Below are 13,330 nucleotides of genomic sequence, written 5' to 3' on the forward strand. Positions count from 1 at the left end.
GTTTTTCCTAAGGCTACATCACGATTAGTATAATTATTAAATCAGAACCGTCACCGACAGCATTGTTAAACTGTCATCTGCATTTTTTGTTCTTTATATACGCTTAAGTTTAGGTTACATTAATCTTTCTTCTTTTGAATATCTTCTGATTCTCCATAAAGTGAATAACAGGTGTGTCGACAAGGTCCAAAGCAGAGCAGCTTTGAATTCTGAGGGACAGAAGCCATTCTACGCAATTTGCAGCATACAATTTTAGAATATTTATATCGGAAAACATCAAAAAGAAACGTTGTACGGAAATATTTTAATGTTTAAGAATTTTGGGGCATTCGCAAATTTAATGGAAGTTCTTTGTTCAGCCATGTGCTTTCATTCCAAAATCGGAAACCTTTTCAGTTCAGTTAAATAGCAGATTGTTCTTATTTTATTGTGTAATTGTCACAGAACTATTATGTCCACATGTCTTCTCCGATCGCCAAACCAGCGTCGTCGTCTTTTCTTTTGGCCAGATGTGTTGCTGTTGACCGTGGAGTTGATCGGTTGGCCCCTCCGAGGCCCTTGTGTGGTCCGTTCGGACTCCAATCGCTGCCATCGCCGTCAGATCACTTTTCTTTCACCTGTGGGTAAATCAACAATTTCTCACTAAATCGGTTTCAAATTTATTGGCACATCGCAGCTTGTTCATTTTGTAGGCAACAACGTGTGAGCTCTGCTGTTTCAAGTTACAGTCTGATGGGTTTATAATCGCCAGCAGCGCGTTAGCTGCTGATCCCCTCTCCATGTTAACCCAAGTTCAAAGCATCACATTTCTACATTAGGCAGGTGGGGTTTAACCTTCCCAACATTCATCGTGTATTAGGATTTTTTTAAATAGATAATTTTAGTTTTTTCATTATAATATAAGAAAATACTTCTATTTACCAACAGGTTTCGTCACACCGCCGCAGTGTCTGAGGCCTCTCGGCTCCTTCAAACCATTCTATTTTTGAGCTATGAATTGGTGAGAGGAAACTTAGTGTTTAAGGTCTGATGGTCTTTTTTTCTAAGCATAAAGTGACAACAAAACAACCTGTAGTTTAGCTCCAAGATATTGTTTTTTACACGAAGACTTAAGATAAACAAAATGTATTCAGTCGTGGCTTCCAGTTTGTATCATTTACAGCCTTAATGTCTACCTTACGTGGCGCTAAAGTGTAAATTCTCCTGATTGTTGTCTCGTTATTTAAAAACGACTTCATGGCGCGAGGCTCTGGTAAAAGTCTCCTCGAGAAGAAGGAAGTGCGCAACCATGGCTTTGAAAACAAAGACGCACTTGTAAATGTAAAGACTTGTAAACAGAAACATATTTATATGTTGGAAGGCCCTTAGAATTCAAGAAACAAATTAAACGTTGTCAAATTTGTTGTCAGAAAAGCATAAAAGCAAACTTTAAGGGAATAAAATCTATCTTTTGAGTGCGCAATTACCAATAATCGCTTGTGGGTTTTTGTAATGAAAAGTGGATTCCTAAATGGACGATTTTAATCCTATTTCGTCCAACATTCATCAAAAAGAAAAAACAATTGTTACTGAGTGCGGCCTATTAAAGAACACAACCCTCCCGGATCGACAAGAGTGAAAAAAATCAAGAGGAACAAACGTGCACAGACACCCACCTGCAGTGATAAATCCACACAATTAGTGCAAAATGAGTTTTTTTTGCCCCCTCTTTGCTTGTGGTTCTAGATTCACAATTCTTGCGACCTTAAGCTTTAGCAGATGCAAGGGGCAATTAAATGAACTCCATCCGGGGCACAGCGCCCCCTCTGCTCTCTGTGAAGGACCCTCTCCCTCCCCCGAACTTGAAGTCGACCGTAAAGACAAAGCTTTGGCTTTGAGAGCTGAGAAGCAGAACAAGACTGCAGCTTTCAGCAAAAGCCTATTGAGTTCTGTAGATTTTAAGTTTCTGTAAGTCCTAGAATTTGCTTTGCTTACAAAGAAATTCAATAAAAATAACATATACATACGTTGTTAATTTACTTTTTCGTGCGTTTTTCAAATTATGTTTTGTTGCCTCTTCGGAAATGAATGTAGCCTGTTTTATGTTAAGCATCTTACCGTTGAAACCGCTTTTCTGTGTATTTGTAGGTCAGTTGTTGACTTTGAATTCGCGTTGGTGACGACTTCACGCTTGGCCGCTTTTGTGGTGTCTGTCTGGTCGGGTAAACAGCGCACTAGACTACTATGGCAGCTATAAAAACGCAGTTCAGTGCAGAGCTGGCTTTGGTTTTCCTGAGCATCCTGTCCTCAATTACAGCTTAAAAGCCTCAGTACAACTCGTAGAATTTGCCTGGATTGACTAAGAGGCGGAGCATGTGGTCACAGAGACACACGGGTTGTTTGTGCCTTTGCAATTTATCCAAATAAGATGGCATGCAAGCAGGGCCGTTTTAAATCTCATGCTGTGTGTTTTTTCCTCGGGTTTCAGACCCACACGTTGGTTAGAACTGGGCCGAATAAGCCTGTGGAATATTTCAAGGTTGTGTTTCATATGTGGCAATAGGAGCTCCCATCCCAATATACACATCGGGCTGTGGGGCCAGACCAGCCACGGCGGTCTTAATCTCAGCTCAGGTCTTTCATTCACAGCGCATTAGAGTCAGGTTGCAGCGTCTCTAAAACCGGCTACATGGTGGCCACACAACTGAGCGCCAGAGACTGTTTGATGTGAAATATTTTACAAATTAAAATACAAATGTTTTAAACTTTTATTTTTCTTTATTTCGTTTTTTTGTTCTTTGAAAATTACAGTTTTATAATATTCTAATACATTATGTTAATAGGATTTCAAATTTAGATTTACCTTAATATATAAGTAGTGCACCAATAAAATTAAAAATAAAGAAAACAAAGCGAAAATCTGTGTTTTATAACATTCTGCTATCCAATAAAATTGTCCATGATCAATTATTTGAGTTCTTTTGTGATAATTAGATTTACGCACGAAAAACATTCGTGCCAGGACTCGTTTGTGGAGGGAAAATGAAAAATATTGTGAAATCTGTACTTCACGAAAATTGCAAACTAAATTTTTAAATTCTTAGAATCCTATATTTGCTGAAAAATCACACTTGAGACCATTTTTTAGGCAGACGCCACAAAATAGATGTGCGTAAAAGTAGATTATCCTTAAATATGGTGAATTTTGGAGCTGCCAGTGGATTCATAAAATGCTCATTGGAGACATAACAGAACAGCGGGATGTTAAAACCCGAACATTTGTCTTTTTCAACAGACGTCCACAATGTCACTCCTGAGACAGACAGTGAATAGGCTGCAAACGAGACTTTGAACATCAATACTTGATTACTTTTCTCAGCCTCCGTCCCCAACCGTCACATCATGTTATTAGTTTGGTTTACTAACTAGGAAATGTTTCAGCGTTTGTGTGCCATTGCAGAAGAGCTGCGGCGTAAAACGGGTATTTAAAATGACATTTTTATTCAGTTTTTATTCAAACAAAATCGTCAGTGTTTAGATACAGATTTATTTTTGCAGTTTAAAGCAATGAACTTGCTCTTATGCGTCTGACATGAAAATAAGACTTTAAAAGATTAGCGTCTACTTTGAACATGACCCTGATAACAAAATGCGCAGAGCCAAACGCCATGTTGTAAAACGACCAAATGAGAATCACAAGGATTAAACCATTCTTTGGGAAGTAGCTTTTTTTAGCTGGTTATCAGGGATTGACCGCACGTGTTTATAACGCACATCCACATTTCCGTGCTTATAATTTGTAATTTTTTGGTAAATTTCTTTGAAAGAGTGACAACACAATTACCTTGCATGTATTTCTCCCTAAATGAAGCATCAACAACAAGGTGAAGGCTCACAGCTTGAAGACATTTCTACGACAACTTTGGTTAAGACTTATTTAAATTAAGTGTTTATTTAATTTTTAAACAGCCTCTATAAAAGTGTGTCTTTCCCCACTCCCGACTCATTTGTTTGATATGAAATTCATTTTAATTAGAGGTTGCAATAAATAAAGCAATGTAAGACTCCAGGACGCACAGCAGTCTGTCACACTCCCACAAAGTATTCCTTTCCAAAGCATACACACCCATAGAGGCAGGCGCTCACACACACACGTAGACTCACACAGGCGCACGCACACGGTCTGAAAATCTGTCAATTTCTGCCGCGTGATCACGTGACCCTCCTCCTCAGTGGAGTGGATGGAGATGGCTCTCCACGTCAGCTTACGTCTCCAAATTTCTGCTTAGCGAACCTGCTTCAAAGAGCCAAGAGGCACGGCGCTTCAGAGCCATGTTCAGGGCGGCTATAGAGGAATCCAAACCCAACCAAGAGACTTAGGAGCGGCTGGACTACGATGATGGATTTCGACGAAAGGGTTCCCGTCGGATCGAACATGTATTTACCCAGTTGCACTTATTACGTGTCGGCGGGGGCAGATTTCTCTGGTTTGCCCTCATTTCTGTCCCAGACCCCCTCCAGCCGCCCCATGACATACTCGTATTCCTCTAACCTGCCGCAGGTTCAGCCCGTCAGAGAAGTGACATTCAGGGACTACGCAGCCATTGATGCGTCGGGTAAATGGCCGCACCGGGGGAACTTGCCCCAGTGTTACCCGAGCGCGGAGGACATGGTGCACCGGGACTGTCTTTCGGCGCAAACCACCGTCGTTGGAGATATGTTTGGTAAAAACAGCCCAGCGGCCGCCGCCGCCGCCTACCACCACCACCACCATCACCACCACCACACAGGCACGGGCTCCGCAGCCAGCAACTTCTACGGCAACGTGGGCAGAAATGGCGTGCTGCCGCAAGCCTTCGACCAGTTTTACGAGACGGCGTACGGAAACGCGTCGGAGAGCTCCTCCACAAGTGCCTTCTCAGGGGACAAAACGGGGGCCAAGCAGCCAAGCTCAGCGCCGGAGCAAGCCCCTTCTTGCCGTGATTCCGACGCAAAGGAGCAGCGGGATGAAACGAGCAGCCCCGAGTTATCTTCCGGCAACAATGAGGAGAAATCCAGCAGCAGCAGTACGTATTAAAGTCAGCGCCTTAGTTATGAGAGAAAGTTTGCAATCTTGCGCGCTGCTGTTAAAAATTTTATATGCTGTTTTATAAGCATATAAGGTTTATGGAGGGCCCGTAGAAACCCCCCACTCCCCTCAACCCCCCAACAAAACTTTGTTATAAACTGCAGGATCACGTGTTTGGAATTGAAATTGGCCGTGAAAGACAGCAGGCCAGTGATTTCTGCTTTTTCCTGCAACATTAACATGTCTTTAGAAAAACCACACAGCTGTAATGAACGCGGAGTCCTCGCTCTGACCATCCATTTATTACGAACGTGCTTTTTCACGCTTTCTTTGCGTTAAAAGAGCCCTTGCATGTAACGAGGGTGGTGCCCTTATAGCACACAGCAGTTCTTCAAGCTCTTCAAGCTATTCGCAAAATTTCGTGTTCCTACTTGTGCGTTTGCCCTTAATGCATTCTGCAATATCTAATATTTTCAAGAATTCTTTTGCCTCGTACAATATTTGCGAGTACTTGCTTGCTTGTTAACATTTTAATGTGTTTGGATTTGAAAAAAAAAGGTCCAAATTGCCCACCAAGTCAGCTGCAAAAAGGTGACGATGTTTTATAATATTGGACCAAATTGGAAATGTGTTGCTTTGTCTTGGTGAGGAAATCCCCACATACCTCTCATGGCAAACATCCAAAACACAAAACACTTTTTTCCATAGCTTGTTCGACATGTTTGTAGTTTTTGTTTTTATTTACTCTATCCTTTTCTGTGCCCTCCAGGTGGACAGAGAACCCGCAAAAAAAGGTGTCCTTACTCTAAATATCAGATCAGAGAACTGGAAAGAGAATTCTTTTTCAGCGTGTACATAAACAAGGAGAAAAGGCTGCAATTGTCGCGGATGCTCAACCTCACCGACCGACAAGTAAAGATTTGGTTTCAGAACCGTCGAATGAAGGAGAAGAAACTGAACAGAGACAGATTACAGTATTACACGTCTAATCCTCTGCTTTAGGAGCAGCCCCCGCTCCAGCTCCACTTGTGTCCAGCTGTGGGACTATGTTTCCAGACTGTAGCTTTCTCTGTACACCACAACACTGCTCCGTGGTTAATTTCAAGTTCGAGGACAGCAGTGTCGCGCTGATATGAAATACCTTGAACTGACGCAGTCTTTGGACTCTGATTGCGCTCTTCCTTTTGGGGAAAATGTACGTCCTCCTCAAAACTTTGTATCTCCAAAGGCCCATGTTAATGTTGGGACTCAGAGACATTTATTTTCTTTTAACGCGGGCAAAAAAAGACCAGTCACTGATTGACTGCTTTTGTGTATTTTGTAATCAAAAGATTTATGCGTTTCTTCGTTGTTAGATTACAAAAAGTGCAGGACTCGATTTTTTGGCGATGATATTTTGCAGGCTAATCAGATTTACCTTGGTGTGACCAAAAATGAGTAAGTGCTGATAAAAGTGACATGTTTCTGTTTTTTTTCATGCCTATTTATGTGAAAGTCTGACGTTTACCGTCTCATTTGATGCCACGGCGTTTTAAGTCACTTTTGCTGGCAGGCTGTTGAGGTTCTGCTGACCTTAAAAACAAACTTTTGTTCTCTCCTGTCGCCTGCAGAACGAGGACTGATTCTTTCTGTATTTTGCGTATCTTTGGGCGCTCAAATCCGCAGGTTTTCCCCATCTCTCAGAGTTGATCACGCAAGACAAACCAGAGACATAAGCTTGTCCGCATAGTGAGCTACACACCCAGCACATTCACACAGGTGTAGCCCGAAATATGCAGCGGACATCTTAGAAATAATTTTAAGCTTTCCACAATTCACAAATCGTGCTCTAAAATGCAAAAAAAGAAAATCTAAAGTTCTTAGATGTCAGGTCTGGTCAGGGTCATCGCATTGAATCAATGATATGCCCAAAACAATTGTGTATCATCTTGTGTTTACAAATAAAATCAAAAGAAACGATTACTGAAAAACAGAAATGTGCTGCTCAGTATTTTCTTTCATTTGGTATCGAAATCCCTTTCTTGGAGTTAAATGTTGTGTGTGGGGTTTGTGGCGCGCCTGTGACGCATTTTGCGCACACCAAGCGCGTAAAAAGCGCACTTGAAGCAAAATTAGACAATTTTTAAAAAAGACAATGCAAAACTACAAACACTGACATTTTAAAATAAGTGAATAGTGTAAAGAAATGAAAAATCTAGTTTTGTATCTCCAAAAGCCCAGTCTATTTATTAACAATTTGGCAACATTAATTAGAGGAATAATAAAGTCAGTGCAAAGTATTGCTTGTTTTTTAAATTTTTTGATATTTTCTAAACGTTTTTACCCTGGATTCTAAGAGGATTTGAATTTGTTGGGGAAAGCAGCTTGTTGGTCCACCTCTGTCTTATCAAACCAGTGCCAGTGCTATTCTTCTGTTTATCTGACTTGATTTGGAAACACTCAGCGGCAGTCTCCTTTGGCGAGGGTCACCATATTTGCTGTTGTTATCACTCTGTTTATTGGTGTTGGCCGCAGCGCATTGGCGTTCATATATGACAGTCAAAAGGGCCATAAACATAGGGAGAGAGGCTGAAGTTTATGGTTGCCTCTCTCTGCCACAGTCCGGCCTAGCGCATCCTTTACCGCGCGTTGGAATTCCGTCCCTAATTATGGGACATCCTCCCCGTTGCCGCAGCAACGCCGCCATAAAAGCTGTCTGAGAGTCTGGAGCATTTGTACAATTGGAGTGCAGTGCAATAAACCGTCTGAGACCCAAGGTTATTAACTGTGTTACTAAGGAGGCGACAGCAACGACAGCGAGTGGACAGACAGGAAGAGCCTCTGTGGCCGCGTCAGCTTCATTTGGGAGCCTCTTTCCCCTCGTGTGCTTCATCCGCTTCAAATCTGTTGATTTAACTGCTTACAAGAGGACTTTAACCACCGGGCGGCGCAATTGGGACCAAAGTCACGGCCTTGGATCTTCTGTTCTTCAGACTCATTTCAAACTCTGCAGGTAAAAATGCCAAGAGAGCAAGTAGAGAGCTGCTGGGCTGTTTGCTGTTTGGCAACACAGGCGTTTATGCTCAGCCTCATATAAACACAGGGCCAACCAGACCAGACTGCTTCTCTGATGTCCACTGCGCCATGCGGTGGAGACAGTCTTCCTTAAACCCTAATAAGGCTGCACATGTGCGCCAGAGATTCATGCTGCATGTGTTCCTCGTTTTGCTTGGCTTGAACATTTTAGTGGTTCATTTTTTACCTGGAAACGTTAGCAGCAGTCTAACAAAAATATTTGAAATTAAAAGACCAAAAATATTGTTTCAACTATATGCAAGTGCATAAAGAAACAATTTTCGCTTGGAGATTACATTTTATCGCATCAAATTCCCAACTCAAGTGTCTGAACTGTGATAGAGGTTGATGTGCACGTGATAGGACACGATCTCTTCCTTCCTGCGATAGACATAGAGCTGAACTTTGACTGTTGCTGGGTGTTAGTTCAAACGGGGAGCGGGTTACCCTGGATGTGGAAGTGCGAACCCAGCCACGCACTCCTTTGTCTCTCGTGAAAAATAAATACTTCCGTTGGATGTAATAAAACGCTGCATTATTGTTCATAACTGCACTCGGGACGAACATGAGACGACTCAAACGGCCTCTTCGGCCACCATTATGGGGCCTGATCAAAGCCAGTGGTCAGGGCAAAGTGTTTTCATGATACAATGGCCGGCAGCTGTGAAAATGAAGATTTAATACCTGTAATTAATAACTGTAACACCGAGATATTGATAGCTTCCATCCACAGGCCAACATCATGAAGTGCGCATGCCAAAACAACTCAATTCGGGGCAGGCATTATTAATTGATGTATTTGGTTTCCTTTGGGGATCAAGTGTCCCACAAAGAAGGACTCACCGTGGTCAAATGTGTTGACTTTGAGGCTACTGTTGATGCTTTGTTGGAAATAGTGAAGGAAGAGTCAGTGGTTTTGAATTTTTGTATAGAAAACGGCTACAGCGCAATTTTTAGCTCCAAAACCCCGGAAAACATCTCTCAGTAATTTACCTGACGTGTCAGTTAATTTTTTAAGTGGTTCACAATTACAAACAACATAATTCCATATGTGTTTATATATCTGGAAATGTTTGCATTTTGAGGCAACAGTGATTGACAAAACAGAGTTAGCGCATTCGGTGACAAAATCGTGGACGTAAAGTTGCGATTAATAAATGGATTTCTTCCAAATTTCCCTGGTGCAACAGGCTGCAATGAAATCCGCAAGGCAGGGAGCCACCTGGGTCTGGTAATGACAAAGCAAGCCAAGATTAACTTCAGCCTGGAACGCGCAATAGAGTGCACATGTCCAAGGACACGGCGAGATGGAAAAAGAGTTTTATTGTGGCTCTCATTGACCCAAATTGGATCGACTGGGTGAGATGTACATGAGCTTTAGGTTTGCTTCACTGCGGCAAATCGAAGCTCCTCACCCTCACACGCCACACTTTAGGGTTTCTACAAATACAGTGTGGATAATTAAACGGGGCAAAAAAGAAGGCACGCCGGCGTAATTTTAAAATTAAATACGTCCAACTGTTTTAAAAATATGGACGGAGTTAAACGAGATTGGTGAATGTATCATTAAAGCAATTTTAGTAATTAGTAGACATATTTTTAAATATTTACCGGAAAAAAAGGCGCATTAAATAAAAATTCTAATTCGTATTTTATTCCAAGACATTTATCAGGATTTTGTTTTTTTCTTTGCTCATCTTACTTCTTCAAAGCCTTTTGATGTTTTTTAGGGCAAAAAAAAAAAAAAAAAAAAATCGGTGTTATTGTAGTTATTTTTACTGCGTTTGGTATATTTCACCTTTTTTCTAAGAAAAAATAAATTAAATTGAAAACCGACTTGTGTGTGACAAATTATTAACAGCATCCTCTACGAAAACGAAATAAAACAATGCAGGCATTGGGTTAAGTATGTATATGAGCAGCGTTCCAAGCGTTGAATTACACAAACATAATTCTAAATTCAAACTGTCGATGACGCACAGAAAGCGCTTTTTTCTGTTCTTGGTAATTTCTTTTCAAGGCGAATTCAAGCTTCACTTTCAGACTCTTAATGTCACTCGTGACTCTCAGGTATTTCATGTTTGATGGTGACTCAAATTCTCTGACAATTTAATTCCTAATTTCCTCTTTTTACCAATGAACTACTTAGGTTAGGGTATTGTAATGGGTGGATTTTTGAAATAAAAATTTATTTTTCAACAAACGTTTGACTTAACAATCCTTTTATAAAGTCCAGGAGAGTCCATTTTAATGTCAGATTGTTGAATGAAGCACTGAGATTTGTTGTAAAAGTACATTTGCATGTCCACGGGAAACTTATTTATTTTATTTGAAATCTCTTTAGATTAAGATTCCACTTAAATACATGTTTTTTCCGAAATGAATTTTTCTGCACTTTGCTGCGTGTCTCTTCCTCTGTAGGTGGGTTATAAGGCGAGGTGAGGGAACACACTAGTCGGTCCTCCGTCTTTTTTCTCTGCCTCCATTATGGAGATCGTCCAACAAATACGTAGCTGCCGAGTGGGAGGGACCTCCTCTTTTCCAGTCTTTTCATTGGTCTGGGGCCTACCCTGGAGAGGGGGTGCCTCTAATCATATCCAGCATGTTTTGTACGAGAAATGTCAGCCAGAAAGGGCTATCTTCTTCCTTCGCCAAAATACACTACAATAATGTCATGTTCGGAGAGTCCGTCAGGAAACGCGTTCTTGGTGGATTCTCTAATCAGTGGTCGCACCGAGAGTGGAGGAGGTCACTACAGTGGGGGTGCACTGTGCGTCCCTCACAGCACCGCTGCAGAAGTGCCTTATGGACTACACAGCTACGGATACTTCCCAGGGATGACGAAACGGGGTGAGATGGGTCCCCAAAACGTGGCTTCCGCCTCAGGTGCGTACATGTCCAATGTGGAGATGTGGATGGACACGCAGAGGTCATGTCGAATGGAGCAAGAGCACCCTGTGGGTCCCCAGGTCGCGCACTGCTCGTTCCCGCAGAACATCAAAGAAGAGAGCACCTACTGCCTGTACGAACAGCCGAAGTGCCCCAAAGCCTCCACCGCCGAAGACCTGACATATTCAAGGTTAACTACAGCCGGCCTCGGGTCGAGTTCTTGTACAGCTACCGATGGAGGCGGCAGCGGGGGCTCAGTGCCTGTCCCGGGTTACTTCCGCTTGTCTCAGACGCACGCACATTCTCATAAACTTTACAACACCAACGGCCCCCAGTCGAACCCTTCCCATTCTCATTTTGGCCTCCACCCCACCGCGCCTGCACGTTTTCTCTCTCCGCCAACCTCGACTTCTGCTCGAGCCACGGACCAGGAGACCAAGGACGCCGAGGAGCCCGTGTCCTCAGGAAACGCAGACCCGCAGCCTCGCACAGCGTTGGGCGCCGAGGAGGCGCAGGAGTCCTCGGATGGAGAAATCTCCTCCGGAGACGAAACGGAAGAGAACGACAAAGAAAGACCATCAAAGGTCATAAAAGGTAACCGCAGATCCTAGGTGTGGTCGCTTTTGTGTTGGTGCTATGCAGGTTGACTGACGCTTTTTGACACCTGTTAAATTTTATTTCAGAGTTCGGCATCTGTAACAACTGAGCACAACTGTAAATGTTGCATAAGAAAAGTTTATATATATATATATATATATATATATATATATATATATATATATATATATATATATATATATATATATATATATATATATATATATATATTTAGACATTATATTGAATTCCATCAACCTACAATTCCAACCTACAATTTCACAGTGTTTGGCTGCTGCGTAAAAGCTGGGATTTAGGACTTCAAGTAACAATTGATAACTTAATGCTTTCTATCCCACTATGTTTTAAAATAAATATGATCAGAAAATTGATTTTCCATCTTCAGATTGATTGCACATATGTCATGTTTACCCTTATAAAATCATTTTCACTCAATCCAAATTTCTTCCCGAGCGCACGCGCTCAACAAGCTGCAGAATTTGATTATATCTTTGCAAAATGTCTTATTTTTATGCATTTTACTGGATATACTTTTTTAAATGTTGTTACGTTTATAAACTCTTGCATTTACATACTCTCCAAGCACAGACTTGTTTGCGTTTAAACCAAATTTCTATTTAAACACAACTAACACTCGTTAATGACAAGTACAAAATCCATATTTATTAGAGTTTCCTTTTCTCTAAACATGAAATAATTATAACTATTATATTCTCCACACGTTTGTTTTCAGCTTGTGCTTTTCTGTGCTCCTTTCACACATCACTCAGTTCTTCATTTTTATTTAAAAGGGTTTATATGCCGTTTTCTGTAGGAGGCGCAAAAACTGAAAACATGGCCAACTGGCTGACGGCAAAGAGCGGCCGAAAGAAACGCTGCCCTTACACCAAACACCAAACACTGGAGCTGGAGAAGGAGTTCCTCTTCAACATGTACCTGACCCGAGAGCGCCGCCTAGAGATTAGCAAAAGCGTCCACCTGACGGACAGGCAGGTCAAGATCTGGTTCCAGAACCGCCGGATGAAACTGAAGAAGATGACGCGGGAGAACAGAATCCGAGAGCTCACTTCCAACTACGGCTTTTCGTGATGGTGGAGGTGATCACGGCGCAAAAAGGTGATCTCAATGACGTCCACCATCCAACGCCCACCTCCTCCCTCACTCTGTCCACGCAATGACTCATTTCACTGTGGGGTGCAACTTTCTTTCATTTCCAGACCCAAATGTCAGTGCATCCTCATCTGTGACCTACTGAGAAAAATCAAAGCAATATCACTGAACTTCATCCAACTCTGATGCTGTGTTTTTTGTACCTCATATCCTCTGTTGTGCAGATGGCTTTAGTGCACATTTGTAGTCCAAAAGATGCAGCTTTAGTATCCCGCTATAAAATGTTCTATTCAAAGAAAAAAAGAACATATATTTTACAAATATTTGGATCTGCATGGTTTCCTAATAATCTTCGTTTTGACAAAATTTCAAAAATCCTACTTTACGCACTGGAAAATCGCCACATTTTGAAAGTTTAAAAAAGTGTACAGTGAAATAAACTCGAATCCATGTATACATCAAATAAAAAAGGAAGTGTACTTTTGCTCAAACTGAAGTTTAGCGCGCATGCAGCGTGGAAAGGGAAGGAGGAATGTTTTTATTGTATATTTCTGTGTACATATAGCATTGTGTTTTTGTGTAATGCTTAATAAATTATCAGCTCACACTAAA

General features: G+C 41.7%; 2 protein-coding genes and 1 long non-coding RNA gene across 3 annotated transcripts; 2 read left to right on the plus strand and 1 right to left on the minus strand.

Annotated features, from left to right (window-relative positions):
• Positions 1 to 289: 289 nt before the first annotated feature.
• On the minus strand, positions 290 to 2,309 carry LOC101162222 (uncharacterized). The gene is made up of 2 exons (XR_177454.5): positions 2,098 to 2,309; positions 290 to 617 (listed from the first exon to the last, which is right to left on the minus strand). It is a non-coding gene; the product is annotated as an uncharacterized LOC101162222 (long non-coding RNA).
• A 1,855-nt stretch (positions 2,310 to 4,164) lies between these two features.
• On the plus strand, positions 4,165 to 7,023 carry hoxa11a (homeobox A11a). The gene is made up of 2 exons (XM_004073858.4): positions 4,165 to 5,045; positions 5,817 to 7,023. The coding sequence occupies exons 1-2, from the start codon at positions 4,376 to 4,378 to the stop codon at positions 6,047 to 6,049; spliced, it is 903 nt and encodes a 300-aa protein (XP_004073906.1). The 5' UTR covers positions 4,165 to 4,375; the 3' UTR covers positions 6,050 to 7,023.
• Positions 7,024 to 10,558: 3,535 nt separating this feature from the next.
• LOC101161418 (homeobox protein Hox-A10a) lies at positions 10,559 to 13,330 on the plus strand. Its single transcript, XM_004073857.5, has 2 exons — positions 10,559 to 11,584; positions 12,423 to 13,330. The coding sequence occupies exons 1-2, from the start codon at positions 10,720 to 10,722 to the stop codon at positions 12,695 to 12,697; spliced, it is 1,140 nt and encodes a 379-aa protein (XP_004073905.1). The 5' UTR covers positions 10,559 to 10,719; the 3' UTR covers positions 12,698 to 13,330.

The sequence above is a fragment of the Oryzias latipes genome, chromosome 11 (assembly GCF_053564925.1).
Source record: "Oryzias latipes strain Hd-rR chromosome 11, Olatipes_Hd-rR_3.1".
Taxonomy (NCBI): domain Eukaryota; kingdom Metazoa; phylum Chordata; class Actinopteri; order Beloniformes; family Adrianichthyidae; genus Oryzias; species Oryzias latipes.

Bases quoted from the DNA above. Each gene is read 5' to 3' on its own strand.
- hoxa11a (XM_004073858.4), top strand. From the start codon at position 4,376: ATGATGGATTTCGACGAAAGGGTTCCCGTCGGATCGAACATGTATTTA. The intron at 5,046-5,816 runs GTACGTATTAAA...TGTGCCCTCCAG, and splicing joins GGAGAAATCCAGCAGCAGCA to GTGGACAGAGAACCCGCAAA.
- LOC101161418 (XM_004073857.5), top strand. From the start codon at position 10,720: ATGTCAGCCAGAAAGGGCTATCTTCTTCCTTCGCCAAAATACACTACA. The intron at 11,585-12,422 runs GTAACCGCAGAT...CGTTTTCTGTAG, and splicing joins ACCATCAAAGGTCATAAAAG to GAGGCGCAAAAACTGAAAAC.